The 14,140-nt window shown below is 50.3% G+C and overlaps 5 protein-coding genes across 5 annotated transcripts; 3 read left to right on the top strand and 2 right to left on the bottom strand.

Annotated features, from left to right (window-relative positions):
• Positions 1–17: 17 nt before the first annotated feature.
• On the bottom strand, positions 18–1,136 carry HOO65_010196 (Gamma interferon inducible lysosomal thiol reductase (GILT); the record flags this gene model as incomplete). The annotated part of the gene is made up of 5 exons (XM_071005990.1): positions 18–59; positions 116–351; positions 417–466; positions 548–627; positions 723–1,136. 5 exons carry the CDS (start codon positions 1,134–1,136, stop codon positions 18–20), a joined length of 822 nt encoding a protein of 273 aa, XP_070862018.1.
• A 774-nt stretch (positions 1,137–1,910) lies between these two features.
• On the bottom strand, positions 1,911–4,318 carry HOO65_010197 (Pre-mRNA-splicing factor cef-1; the record flags this gene model as incomplete). The annotated part of the gene is made up of 2 exons (XM_071005495.1): positions 1,911–2,243; positions 2,318–4,318. 2 exons carry the CDS (start codon positions 4,316–4,318, stop codon positions 1,911–1,913), a joined length of 2,334 nt encoding a protein of 777 aa, XP_070862019.1.
• Positions 4,319–5,423: 1,105 nt separating this feature from the next.
• On the top strand, positions 5,424–7,261 carry HOO65_010198 (tetracycline-efflux transporter; the record flags this gene model as incomplete). The annotated part of the gene is made up of 3 exons (XM_071005654.1): positions 5,424–5,600; positions 5,663–5,736; positions 5,803–7,261. The coding sequence occupies 3 exons, from the start codon at positions 5,424–5,426 to the stop codon at positions 7,259–7,261; spliced, it is 1,710 nt and encodes a 569-aa protein (XP_070862020.1).
• A 309-nt stretch (positions 7,262–7,570) lies between these two features.
• On the top strand, positions 7,571–8,245 carry HOO65_010199 (HIT domain-containing protein; the record flags this gene model as incomplete). The annotated part of the gene is made up of 2 exons (XM_071006156.1): positions 7,571–7,621; positions 7,691–8,245. The coding sequence occupies 2 exons, from the start codon at positions 7,571–7,573 to the stop codon at positions 8,243–8,245; spliced, it is 606 nt and encodes a 201-aa protein (XP_070862021.1).
• A 467-nt stretch (positions 8,246–8,712) lies between these two features.
• On the top strand, positions 8,713–10,592 carry HOO65_010200 (splicing factor, CC1-like protein; the record flags this gene model as incomplete). The annotated part of the gene is made up of 3 exons (XM_071005633.1): positions 8,713–9,311; positions 9,433–9,756; positions 9,854–10,592. 3 exons carry the CDS (start codon positions 8,713–8,715, stop codon positions 10,590–10,592), a joined length of 1,662 nt encoding a protein of 553 aa, XP_070862022.1.
• Between the last annotated feature and the right edge of the window lie 3,548 nt (positions 10,593–14,140).

Genomic DNA, 14,140 nt, shown 5'->3' on the forward strand with positions numbered 1-14,140 from the left:
ACAGTACACCATCTCGGTTAGTAGAGGGATATGACCGTATATATGATATAATCTCGTGTCTGGGGTTGCGGAAGTTGAAGGAAAACGAGGCATGCGCTATATTATTAGGACTTACGGCTTTAGTTTCTTCTACACTGCGGCGAAGCATGCTGATACCATGAGCTCCGTCCTCACGGGTCGTACACTCATTGAGAGCCTGGAAGTCCATGCCATGCTCAAGAGCGCAGTCCTCGACTAGAGAGCGTTCGGGGATATGCGGGTAATCACGAGTGATGCACATGGTAAAGCCTAAGGAAATCTTGGGGTCCTGGTATAGCTCAAACGCACAGAGTTCAATGATGTTACCAATGCCTAGAAGTGGTCAGTTCCGTGGGTTGCTATCAAAAGTAGGTACTGTGACAAATGAAGACACTTACACTCAGTTGGTCCATGCATACAATCAACACCGCCGTCGTCTTCGGTTGGCCTGAAGTACCTTGTTAGTACGAACGAAGCATATGGAAGGGGGCTACCGATGATAGGCGATTAGAAGTATAGCAGTGCTTACTGGCCAATAAACGATAGCTTAAAGTCAACCTTGTCGCCGACTCTCATCATGGTGGGCAATATCATATCATTCAGGCACATCTATCAGAGCATAGACACATTATTAGTAGCAGGAATATAGACAAAAGACAAGAGAGACCACATCACCTCGACTATACTATGGGTGGGCAACATACCTCGGCATCAGGGCATTTGCTCATGATGTGAATCTCCAGCGGCACTCTTTTCTCTGCCACATGGGCGTTCGACGGAGCTAGCGCCTGCTGGTCCTTGGCATTGCCAATCTGCACTCCCCCGGCCTCAGCCGACTTTGCCGAATCTCCAGGCGCTGCATTTTGCGGATCGCCTTGTAGTTGCTGTAGACTATCGACAGCACTCAGCGGCCGCCACTGCCACATGCCGTACATGAGCAGGAGAAGCGCTGCAAACGCGATAAGGGGCCGCTGGCGGCGACGCATGACGCGTGGTGTGTGGGGGTTATCCTGGCGGGTCGGGTTATGTATATGGGTGGCCTCGGCTAAAGAGTATTTCTTTTCACTTGGATACAAGGACGGCGACGGGTGTGGGGGCAGCGAAGTATCAGGAGGCATCGTTGTAGGGGCCTGAAGAGAACTTCGGGGCGCGTTTCGTCGACAAGTTGGGCGGTTTACTAAGTAGTGGATGCTGTATTTTTGGGCCTTGATAAGGTCTTGGCTTTAAGATGGATGCTCTGTGCGCTAAGGGTAAATAAAAAAGCCTAGGCCAAGGGACCGAAATACACTGAACTTGAGCGGTGATGAGATAATTGAAAGATTACAAGAAAAGTATGTGTATATTAGGAGAAGAGAGGAGAATATCGAGAACAGTACTATCAGCTTGACGATACCGAGCCGGAGATCACTGACAACAGCCAAAAAGGGAATAGGCCGAAAGAGAAAGATGACAAGATAAGCTTTCACTACTTGAGGGAGTGTCTTTTATGAGCGTGACCGGGGACCAAAAAAAGAGTTACCGAGTGCTCCTCCGGACAGGCTTGAACTGTCAACCTCCTGATTGCTGCTATCTCGTAAGATGCGTAACAGTCAGACGCGCTAGCCAATTGCGCCACAGAGGATGTTCTCTGAAGCTCGATTTTTGGGTCTTTATTTTCTATTATGACTAATTGTCTTTTTTTGCCAAAGGCGGTGAAAATAAATTCACATGAGCAAAAGTTCAAGGTCGAAATAACACTACCCCAGAGAAAATCTATTCAATGAGCACAGTAAAAGGAACGCCTAGTTGATGTAAACTCCCAAGACAAAAACAAAAGCACAACCCGAGATGCTACAAAAATGCATATATCCACATCACTTTAACCACACGTCTGTAGCCTTCCCCTTCTTTGCTCAAACAGCGCTGTCCCCATTCACCCTGACAGCAGCTCGCAAATCTGCCAACTCTCCCTTAGCTCGGCGATAGTCCTCCTGAGCCTCACGCTCACGCCTGCTAACCACACTGACTTCTTCACGTAACGCGGCCAGGCGACGATTGATGGCTGTTTCCTCGGAAAGGGCGAGAAGCTTCATGGCTGAAAGGACGTTAGAAGCCTCGCGAGCGGCCGCAGTGGCTTTAGCCAGGTTTGCACTCAGTGTCTTTTGGCGGTTTTGGTAGCCGCCGAGATGGAGCGAGAGTTTCTTCTCAAGCTTGGCCGAGCGCCCGGCTTCGTCAACAAGTGATTCCTGAATAGACTATAGTTGCACGTTAATATACTGCACTGGAGAGACGCGGATATAAACTGAGATAGTTAACTTACCGTGATGGCACGGCGGACAACAGCATCCACTTCGTCTTCATCATCACTATCATAGCAGCCTAATCCCAAAAGAGTAGTGTTGCTATTCCGACTGTCAAAGGTTTTTCGCAAAACTTCTCTGTCCGGCAAAGGCTGCGTTTCTGCTTCAATCGCCATTCGCGCGTTTTCAAGATCTGCATCAAGAATAGCTATGAGAGCCGGTGCTTTGCCGATCAGTGTTGATCCTGGAACCGGATACTTGGCCAAGTCATTTGCAACCAGCAATGATGTTTCATATGCAATGAGCTCCTCGGGGTTTGCGTCTTTGGTTACGGCTGCGATAGCTGAGCAGTCATACACAAGGGGACGGGGCAAGTTATTTTGCATAACCTGTGTCCTTCTTCGGCGCTCTAGAGCTTCTATAGCCCGAAGACGCTCATTTTCTCGCCGGTCTCTCTCAGCAGCATCCTCAACAAGATCATCGCCGGTAGAAGCAGAAATCGCTTGCTCCTCGGGGATCTCGAGCTCCCATTCCGATTCCTTCGGCTTGGGAAGCGACGCCAGGCCAAACTTAAGCTGTTGTCTCACAGCCAGGTTGTGCACCTTCATATCATGTGGGGTTGCGCCAGGCATAAGGCTGCCACCTTCAGTATTCAATGCAAACCGATCACGGGGCGTGCGCATTGGAGTCTCGCCAGGGCGCAGTGGCGTAGCATTGAGGTTCCCTGTGTATAATGGTGTGGCCAAGGGATTCGGCGTTGCGACAACCTGTTTTCTAGGTGCTGCACTATCAAAGCCCGTAGACGATGAGCCTTCAGCAAGAGGTGTATTTTCACCACCTAGGAGTGAAGACTGAATGTTCGTGAGAGCCTTGATGTTGTGAATTTCGTTGGCAATGTGATCTTCTTCTTGGGCCACGCGGGGTGTACGGATCGGCGCACTGTTGTTGAGCTTGGTGTAGTCGCTAACTAGGCCGCGGGTGGCATCGTTGTCACTCTCCCGAGCCATAGAGCTTGCCTTTTCGCCCAACATGCCCATCTTGACAATTTCCTCGAGCTCGCCTTCGCTCACCTGCGGGGCAGGCAAGTTGAGCGCACGGCGCTTGCTACTTTGCTCGGCTTCGCGTATGCGCTGCATTTTACCAGCCTGGATGGCAGCCTTCGATAGTGAGTTTTCGTCTTTCTTTTCGTTCTTGCGGCGCTTGCGATTCGCTTCCTCGTCATCCTCATCACCCTTGCGCTTAGCGCTAGCAAGCTGATGTTTCTTGGGATCGAAGTTGGCCCGTTCTTTCTCATTTCGGGAGAGCTCTTCGCTTGTATCGTAAAAGCCAGGGGCGGGCTTCCTCTCGAATGGAATATCGGCATTGTAGTCCATATGCCCTGGCTTTCGTGTAACTACCTTGATGTTAATACCGGCTGTCTTCAGCTCACGGCGCTTTTGTAGCGCGGCTAAGCGTCGAGACTCTTCTTGTTGGCGTTCACGGGCTTTGCGTTTAGCCTTTTTACCCTGAGTGTTGGCCAGACGCGCGCGCGCCTCACTCAGCATCTCTTTTTCATCTTCGTCGAGATCAATCGTGTCGGGTCGCGCAGGCTTTGTCTCCGGGTCGGGATCAATCTCGCCGGGTCTCAATCGTCGGACATCGTCGGCGCTGGGCGCCTTAGTCTCTGCGCCATCAGCACCAGTAAGGCTTAGACCTTCGCGGGATTCTGCCTCGTCGAGTAGTTTTTGGTATCGTTCGAGGCACTGGTTAGCAGTGCGGCCAACATTCTCAGCAATAGTGCGCCATTGTGTTGGCAACAGCTTGGCTAGGTGTAGCAGCTTCTCATCCTCATCGCGGCTCCACTCGGTTTTTCGAATGCTGGGGTCAAGCCACTCATTCCATCGCGCCTTGCACTGCTTCGGGGTCTTGCGGGCTAAAAGCGAAGATACTCGGGCCCATTGGTTTAGGCCATACTTGGAGATGGCGGCCTTGAGGATCTCGTCCTCAATGTTGGTCCACACTCCTCCCTTGACGACGGGCATTTTTCAAACACGGCTAGGCGATGGGCAAGACTAGGAGTGGGTTGCTTCTACTTGAGTCGGGTGTCTTGTGCCTGGTGCATGTGGGTGGAAAATATGATGTATGGCAAAGTGTGGTCGTTGGTTCGGCTTGGACTGTATAGACAAGGCTGAGCAAAAAAGATTCAAAAACGCGCTTGCATTGGACGCGGCGTCAGGCTGTGGCCTGTTAAAGTACATCTTTAAAGTGGATCAAGACCATCAGCATTTTCCCGCCCTCAAGTCTGATTTATCCAAAGCCCTATATTAATTTATTCCTTTATACTTTTTCTGTACTGTGAAATAAGTCTTTCAATAACGGCCACGGTATTTCTAGCCTTTCCTATAGTCATAATTTCAATGTTTGAACGTAAGCTACAATTAGGGCCAAACGTAGTTCCAGAACATGGTGATCATGTACAGAATGTGCACCGACGGCGGTACAATATGCAGGTACAAGCTGAAAGAGGGTTTTAACCCTGAGAGCCCTTGATTAGATCAACATTGGTTGGTCAGACCTCAGTGAAGTTCAGTCTGTTGACATGCTACGACTACGTCTACTAGTAGACAGCACAATGGGCTGAAAAATAAGGCGGGCGACCTAAGACAAGACAGACACAATCTGACGCCGGCTGACAAATACGAATGCAACGCGCGCGGTATCCAACATGGAATATACCTCTAGCGGATGGACAAGCGAACATACGTTACAGTTATAATGAGCCACCGAATATCAGCACCGCTACCAAATCAAGGTCCTAGCCTTGGAAAGCAATGGCTTTGCGAGTCTTGATACAATGTTAGCCCAATGTTTTGAGGTTCGAGATTAGGCCAAAGCTCTTGTAGAAAGACTGTTAGGCCCCATAGGAATAGGCTTGGCCGCTTGGTTGATTTACGCCTGATTCCCATTTAAATTAGCTTTGTCTCCATTTAGGCACTCTTCTTTGGGCTGCCCAACATACATTTTATTATTTACATCTAGCATTCGTTATCTTGGATCAAACTAGCACTCTCTACATCTGATAAGATCGCACACCCATACATCCTTACGCATTGCGATTCTGCTTCTTCTCCACAGCCAACGCTCGACATGGCTCGAGCAACAGCGCCGAGGCTGTCAACAAGCTCTATTGACTCTTCTAATGAGACGGCTAGTCTATTAACCCACGAGCCGTCGCAGCTATCGCAGACACAGCAGTCTCAGCCACGAGAAAATTGGGCTGGCTTCGATGACTTCAGCGGTCTTCCCTGGCATCGCAAGCCTTCGGTCAGTGGACCGTGCTTCTGGCATTTTAAATACATGTCATTTCTCTAATATCCGAATTGCAGATTTACTGGTTGATTCCGCCCTTCTTTCTCTTCGCTCTGGCTTTTGGAGGGACTGCTGTTCCAAAAGTTAATTTGTATGTTTTCTTTTTGGATCTCCTGGTAAAACCACAATGTACTAACATTCTATTGCCTTTGTACAGAACCCTTAGCCTTATTTGTAAACACCACTTTTCTGAGCGCGTGGTTGATGATCCCACCTTCATCGTGGCACCCGTGGTCCTCGGCGCCGACAACCCACAGTGCCACGATCCCGAGGTGCAAAAGATTACCAGCCAGTTCATGGCCATAACAACCTGCATCAGTGGTATCCTTAGCGCGATTGCTGCGCCTCGTCTTGGCGAGCTTTCAGACCGTTATGGTCGCCGGAAGTTGTTAGGCATCGCATCGCTTGGGGGCGTCCTGGCCGAGATCGTAGTTATCGTGGCAGCCAGATTTCCCGAAGTTGTTAACTACCGTTGGCTAATTCTCGGCGCCGTGTTTGATGGCATGGCGGGCTCATATACTGCCGGGAGTATCCTTAGCCACGCCTATACAAGTGATTGCACGCCTCCCTCCAAGCGCGGTGTAGCCATTGGCTATTTGCACGCTTGTCTGAACACCGGGGTGGCAGTAGGTCCTGTTATTTCTGCGTATTTCATCAAGGCAACTGGCAGCCTGTTGTCCATCTTCTATGTTGCGCTGGCCTCCCATTTGGTATATATTTTCCTTGTCACCTCTGTCATCCCCGAATCTCTTTCCAAGCCCCGCCAGCTCGCCAGCCGCAGAAGCTACAAACTTGAGAATAGCCGCATGAAACAAAGCGGCCCCTCATGGCTTGCACGCAAAAACCCTCTGCAACCGCTGCGCATTTTATGGCCTAAGAATAGGGCCCTCCGTCAGAATCTTGTTTCGCTTGCAGCCATTGACACTGCAGTTATGGGCATCGCAATGGCTGTCGGCGTGACTCTGATTCTATATAGCGGGTATATGTTCAATTGGTCAACTTTAGAAACTTCCAAGTTCATCTCCATGGTTTCCACCGTTCGTTCTCTAGTTCTGCTTATTGGTGGGCCCTTTCTTAACTACTGGTTCCGCCAAAGACCAGCTCGCAAGCAGGCCGAGGCCATGGCTGGCGAGGGTGAAGATACCAGCGACTTGCTCAAAACGATGGAGCACCAGTCCAAGGGCGCCGATGCACTCGACGTGATAATCATCCGTTTTGCTTTACTTTCTGATTTTCTTGGCATGCTTGGATACTTTTTTGCTTCCTCGGGTCGCACGTTTATCTTATCTGGAGTCATTACAGCGCTTGGTGGCCTCTGTGGTGCCTCGACTCAGGGTGCAGCTTCAAAACATGTCCCCTCTGAGCAGGTTGGTCAGCTTCTTGGTGCCATGGGTCTTTTGCAGGCTGGGTCTCGCTTCATCTTGACCTTTATATTTAGTACGGTTTATGCGGCTACCATCGAGACGGCTCCGAATGCTGTCTTTGGCATTGTCGCTGTGTTCCTTGCCGGGGCTGTTGTTGCTAGTATGCTAGTGCGCACGGGGGTATATAGCGAGGAAATGGACGAACCCGGAACCTTGCCGCCTTCGCCATGTGCTGATGAGCTCGTGATTTGAGGCGCGGGGGAGGGATCAGAGTAGAGGGCTTCAGAGTTTTCCATACTTGGTGTTGCGACGTCCGTTCCTGCAGTATTTGTCGTTCGAAATTCGCAAGTTAGCTTCTTAGGGTTAGATATTATTAGGGCTTTTTTGGAATACACGTTTCCACAAGTTGCTACCAACTAACCTTCTCGGTGGGAACTCTTCACTTTGACTACAAGCCGCAAGGTTAGCAACATCAGACATCTGTATATAGTATTTCAAGCTGCCTTCATGATTCGATTAGGTTTTCGGCCTTTTAAAAACTACAGAGTTTTTGCCCGTAACATGTCGTCCTCAGAAAACATCACATTTGGGTCTTTCGAGGTCACTAACCAGGTCAGTGTAAAGTATAGCATAAGGGGAGTACGTTAGGTTCGCCCGCTGGATACTAACCGACATCCCTAGGTGTTTCTAACTACGCCTTATTCATTTGCCTTGGTCAATCTAAAGCCACTTATGCCAGGGCACGTGCTTGTCTGCCCGTTGAAGCGCCATGCTCGTCTAACGGATATGTCGTCCGAGGAGACCTCGGATCTGTTCCAGACTGTACAAAGAGTGCAAAAGCTGCTAGCTCGCCAGTATCTCAAGGTCACAAATACTGGTGATAGTGCTGAACTACAGGAGTCAGGGTCGTTTAACATTGCGATTCAAGATGGACCAGAAGCTGGTCAGACTGTGCCTCACGTCCATGTTCACGTGATTCCCCGACCTAAGGACGCTGGAAAGCCGGTTGAGGTTGTTGAGGAAGAGGTTCGTGCCATTTACAAGGGCATGCAGAATGAAGCTGGAAACGTGGGCGGCGCCTTCTGGGACCGGCAAAAAAGCGTGCGAGAGGGAGACAGACCACGGCCGGGCGGAGATTTTCCCGACATTGAGGACTCGTCAAGGAAAGCACGATCGATGGACGAAATGGTAGCAGAAGTGAGCTTATACAAGACGTTGCTTGAGACATCGAACTAGAAGCAGCAATTACATCAATATGCACACATCAATATGCACTTGTTTATAATACAGCGTAGGCTGGCTGGTGCTACCCTGGCCTAGCACAGCACTAGCTAGGCTTTTTTTCCATCTTAATGATCTAATGGCCATTTAAGCTAGTTCCGGAAAGCTGTGAACGCCACATAATCACGCCACACGACACGTGCTTGCCATTTTTCATTGGCTGAATTAACTATGTAGCGCCACATCTAAACTCAACTGGTTTGAAGCTTGCAATCCGCGCCAAACAAAATTTTGAAGCCTCTCCCTTCTTCACTACATACTCCATCTGAATTTGCGGTAAAGCACGTGTCTTTCCTGCTATTTCAACTATTTTTCTCTTGGGCCATACACGCACTTTATCTCTGTCTGGATTAATACTGGTGACTTTTATTGATCTTTTCTTGGCACCTTGATTTACCCTCTACAGGTGTATTACTAACAATATGGCAACACTCGACGTTGAGGCCCTGCTCGATTCCACTGCAAAGGGGGGCGAAAAGAAGCAGTCTAGATCGGACATTTCCGACACCGAAACCGCTCGAACAGAAAGCCGCAGAGAACGCAGCCGCAGTCGTAGCCGGGATCATGGCCGTGACTATGGCCGTGACCGTGACCGTGACCGGGCAAGCAGAAGCCACAGCCGAAGCCGTAGCCGGGACCGGGATGGTCGCCGCCGTCGCAGCAGAGATTCAGATCGCAACCGACGGTCGCGCGGCGATGACTACTATCGCCGTCGATCGCGTTCCCGCTCGCCTCGTGGCGGTGGCCGTAGAAGACGCCGGGACGAGTATCGTAGCCGTCGTGATCGTGGCGATAGGTACACCGGAGGCGGCGAACGCAGGCGTGAGGACGAACCTCGTAGAGACCGTGATGGCGGCTCAACGCCCAAGAACACCGAGGACGAAAGAGACCGCAGGACTGTCTTTGTGCAGCAGCTTGCTGCTCGACTACGCACACGTGAGCTCAAAGAATTTTTTGAAAAGGTTGGCGGTGTTATGGAAGCACAAATCGTCAAGGACCGCATCAGCCAGCGATCCAAGGGGTAAGTCAAGTCATACTCAATCGCATCCAATGTAGACTCTCAAAGCTTTGATGGCTTCATCTGGCGTGAAGAAAAAAGACGAATGAAAAACTTTGCAGCCTTCGGGATAAAATGCTAACAGCCAGTTTTCTTTCTCTAGTGTTGGCTATGTTGAGTTTAGACAGGAGGAATCTGTGGCCAAGGCCCTTCAGCTTACTGGGCAGAAGCTTCTAGGAATCCCCATCATCGTACAGGTTACTGAGGCTGAGAAGAATCGCCAGGCCCGCAACACCGAACCTGGAAACCATCCCAACTCTATTCCATTCCACCGCCTCTACGTCGGAAACATCCACTTCAATGTGACCGAGCAAGATCTCCAGACCGTATTCGAGCCCTTTGGAGATCTTGAGTTTGTCCAGCTGCAAAAGGATGATACCGGCCGTAGCCGTGGATATGGATTCGTGCAGTGAGTAGTATACGTACTTCGCTTTTATGGGCTTGTTTCCATTTACTGGTGGACAAGACAATTGATCGCTAACAACTCCCTGTCTGTCTGCCTGTAGGTTCCGCAACGCCGATCACGCCCGCGAGGCGCTGGAGAAAATGAACGGATTCGATCTGGCTGGACGCCTTATCCGTGTTGGTCTTGGTAACGATAAGTTCACCCCCGAGAGTACTGCGAACATGATGCACAAGTTCTCAGGCAACGGGCCTAACCAGGGAATGCATCATAACGGACCTAGTAGTCGTGGCCAAACCGCTGTTTTTGACCGTGCTAGCCGCCGCGATACTGATAAGCCCACTAACGGCAACGTCAGTGCCCTGGACGATACTGACGTTGGAGGTGTCAACTTTAACAACTACAGTCGCGACGCGCTTATGCGCAAGCTTGCTCGGACCGATGAGCCACCTGCTAACACCGCTAACGGCGCTGAAGAGCGGCAGATTCTTAAGCCCAAGACCGAGACGAAGCCACCACTGCCTGTTACTGTTAACAGTGCCAGCCGGTGTGTCGTGCTGCGCAATATGTTCAGCCCTGAGGAGGAGGAAGGTGATAATTGGGTCAAGGAACTCGAAGACGATGTGCGGCAAGAGGCCGAGCAAAAGTACGGCCATGTTGTGCATATTGCTGTTGACGCGCACTCCAAGGGCGATATTTACATCAAATTTGACAAGGTCCAGGGCGGTGAGAACGCTATCAAGGGCCTGAATGGACGGTATTTTGGCGGCCGCATGATTGATGCCTCGCCTGTTGTGGATACCGTCTACAGCAGTTTGTTCAGTCGCACGCGGGCTATTTAAAAAAAGCTAATTGATTGCTGGCATATAGGCAATCTCGTATGAGACTTGCGCTTGTCTAGGACTCTTGATTGAAGACCGGGCTGGCAATGTGAGCAAGCCAGTCTTTTCAACGCCGGCCCCGGCTTCCGCTATCATGAACGCCGACACACACACATCCAGCCTGTTCCCGGACGAACAACGACATGAGGTCCATCCCTAACTCCGAGCACACATTTTTTTTTACTGCGGCAGCTAATCGTATGAGGTGGAATGAACGGAAAGGTTGCCCTTTTTGTTCAACTTGGTTCGTCGACCATTTACCATGCTGCATAGACTCACTTTGCATCCAAGCAGGACACATTCCCGATATATCAGACACCGGCACACGCCAGCACTTCAACGTGTCCACCGCCTCGGTTTTCCTCCCATTTCCGCGACTTTAGCTCGATTCTAGGCTTTTTTATCGTCCATCCGTTTTTCTTTTAATTTTTTTCCATTTTCTTTTTACTTTTTGCCTTTCTTGCAAGTTCCTTATACGTCACGATGATTTGACGACGGTTAGACGCCTGCCCAAAACCAACCAAATATCGCCACTATATGACCTCCGGCTCTTCTTGCCGGGCCCTCGCTCATTTTCTCCTTGTACGCCGCTGTTGAACCATTCGTCTCGGACTTCTCCTATTCTCCTAGGTTTTTCACCCCCCCCCTAAAACCCAGCCCAACCGTGCTTTGTGGCCCCGCCTATTGCGGTGACAACTCTGGGCTAGCCAATTTCAATTTGTTTTAGTGAGCACAGGCTGCTTCTTATTTTCTGCCTCTGTGTTCTGGGTAACACCAGACAGAAAGACAGCTGCTATTATTATTCTGCCGTTGTGATCCATCTTACACCAGACTTTCTCAGAGGCCGATTTCATTTTCTTCTCGCGTTTTCGTTCGCCTTGATCCTTTGCTCTTGCTCCGCCGCTCATTTGATCATTCCATTTAGGTCCATCGTCCTCCATCATTTTTTCGTGTTTTTTTTTTTATTTTTCTTAACCTTTTTTTTTTCCTGATCTTTGTTTGCTCAGCTTACCGGCGTATATTTTCTCCTCTTTCTTATATGCTTGTTTCCTTTACGCTTTGTATTGTATCGTATTTAATGTAACCTTGAGGCTTGTTTTGTCTGAGGCATTTCAGAAAAAAAAAACGATGAAAATAGTAACAAAATTACTTTTTTTTTTTCTCATTTCCTTGTCTAATCCGGACAGCCCTGTTGCCCAAGAAGCGGCAGTGAACTAACTATGTGAGGTCTTTTTGTGTTTTCTACTGACTGATTCCTTTTGATGCATGTGGCGTGATGTCGTAATAGGACGCGAGTTGTTACCGTGACTGTCTACTGTCGTGAATTCGCCTTGGCTCGCCGTATACTATACCTGTGTTCTAGATGGTTTCCGTCCGCGCATGTACGTATTGTAGATCTCGAGGTACAAGTGCACGGCCTGAAGCACAAAAACACAACTTATAGTGGCGGCTTGCACCAATGTCTGGAGTGGTGATGCCCCTCATCTCGCCTCCCCTTTGTTTGTCGAACACCGATAGCAAGAGCGTAGATATAGGCAAGCAGGACAAAGAAGCCCCCGCCCAAGTACAAGAAGCACAGACACAAGCTTCGACTTGCTACGTAGTAGGAGCATAATGACGAGGAGGGAGGTGGAGAGGCACGGACCAGACAAGGTGATGTATGGGGAAAGCTAGGCTAAGCTACGAGCCTCTGGCGGCGGGATATTAACGAGGGAAATGCATTAGGCCAAGACAAGGCCCGGCGGACGCATGGGTTCGGGCCTTGTGGAGGCGGGCAGAGAGACGAGAAGAGGAAGTAAAAAAAGACCGAGAGAGAATGGGGAAAGCGACCAGGACAGAAGGAGGGGCATACGCAATGCAGACACTTGAAGACATGCATGGAGAAATGTAGCGGTCAGTTTGAGCTTGGCCGTTGTAGACTAGGCGGCACAACCGCTTTGGATGGGTTGCATGTACCCGGACCTTGGCTACCTAGGGCCTGTCTAGAGGGGCAGAGCTTGCATGATGCTGACTGCAGCGTTAGTGTTAATGCGTCTGCGTAAATTTTCTAGAAGACTTGGCGGAGGGAAGGGGGCAGGGAGCAGAGCTGGCAAACAATGAGCGAAGAGTCTGGGAGCCTGGGAGCCCAAGGGCTCACTCAGCCTTTGGGTGTCGAAGTAGCCAAATCTACAGTTGCAAGGACGGAGAATAAACGGGGGTTAACTCCGGAGCTTCTCTCATTGCCTAGGACGCACGAAACGAGAAAGAAAAAGCGAGAGCGAGAGAGGGAGTAAGAAGAATACAGATGCCTAAGAGGCAATAATGGGACCCTTGGGGCACACAGAGAAACACAATGGCAATGCTGGGGATTCGGGAACAGGCGGGATGCAAAGGGACGGGGGTTTGAGAGGGGTTGATCGGGAATGAGCCCCCAGACTCAGACAGGAAGCACTGGTATTGGAAGCAGACAAGGTGTTATCATCAGTCATATCAGCACACCACAACGGCAACAAGCCAGGGAGAGCAGAAGCGACACAAGTACAGAGACGCAGTATATCAGCGAGTTGCAATAGTCCCTATGCATTATGTCTGAGGACCTGCTTGTGAGCTGGGTTTGCCTGGACGCCTGGCTGCCTGCCCGCTTGCAGGTTGTCTAACTCTGGGCCCTAGCCCAGCCTCTTTGTCTGGGGTAAGTTGAGGCTATCCCAAGTGACAGGCCGGGAGAGGTTTTGTTTCGGCAGCGCCGTTGGGTCGCAGTTTACAGGGGGCTGGCCTCTGAAAAAAGGCGCTAGGGAAGGAAAGAAAAAAAAACACGAAAAATAAATTAAAAAATGAAAAAGAAAAAAAAGCGGGCGTGCTATAGCGCATACATACGCACCCAGTAGCACCGTCCGGCGTCAGTCCAGGCATAGAAGGACTAGCAAGAAGACGGGCAAGAAAATAACACGGGCAGGCCAGTCTGTGGACTAGAGGCGGATCCCACCATTCGGGGGGTGGTGAGGCACGGCTGGGAACTCCGAAAGTCCCTTGAGAGCTCGTGCCAGGCGAGGCCACACTCTAAGTGGGATAGAGCTGCAATTGGCTAGAGCCAGGCCGCCACGGGTTGGGGGCTCTAGGCCAGTAAGCACCACACCATCAGCCCCTGGCGTCCTACTGTAGCGGAACCAGCCGCTGGAACTAGAGAGAATACAGGCGTAGTTTCAGGGCGTCTTACAGAAGGGGCTGACGGCGAAAACAATAGGAGGCCACAGCAACAAATATCACCAAGTTTTCGAGAGGCACAAAGACAACAGGCAAGCGGCGGCCACTTTCAATGCCTTTCATTGTTTGTAATTTCCACGATCAGCCAGTTGGTATTTATCCGATTTATCTATTTTACGTCCTCAGCATATTGCCGGCAAATTATCGTAGATGGACGTTTCGGGGCTGAGGCCCAGAGCCCAGCTCCGAAGCCCCTTCAACACCTAAGCAAGCCCTTCTTTTGCGCTGCTACATATTTTTCCGCCACGCATAACGAAACAGGAGAGGAG

Source organism: Ceratocystis lukuohia (genome assembly GCF_044167205.1).
Source record: "Ceratocystis lukuohia strain C4212 chromosome Unknown Supercontig1_pilon, whole genome shotgun sequence".
Classification (NCBI taxonomy): domain Eukaryota; kingdom Fungi; phylum Ascomycota; class Sordariomycetes; order Microascales; family Ceratocystidaceae; genus Ceratocystis; species Ceratocystis lukuohia.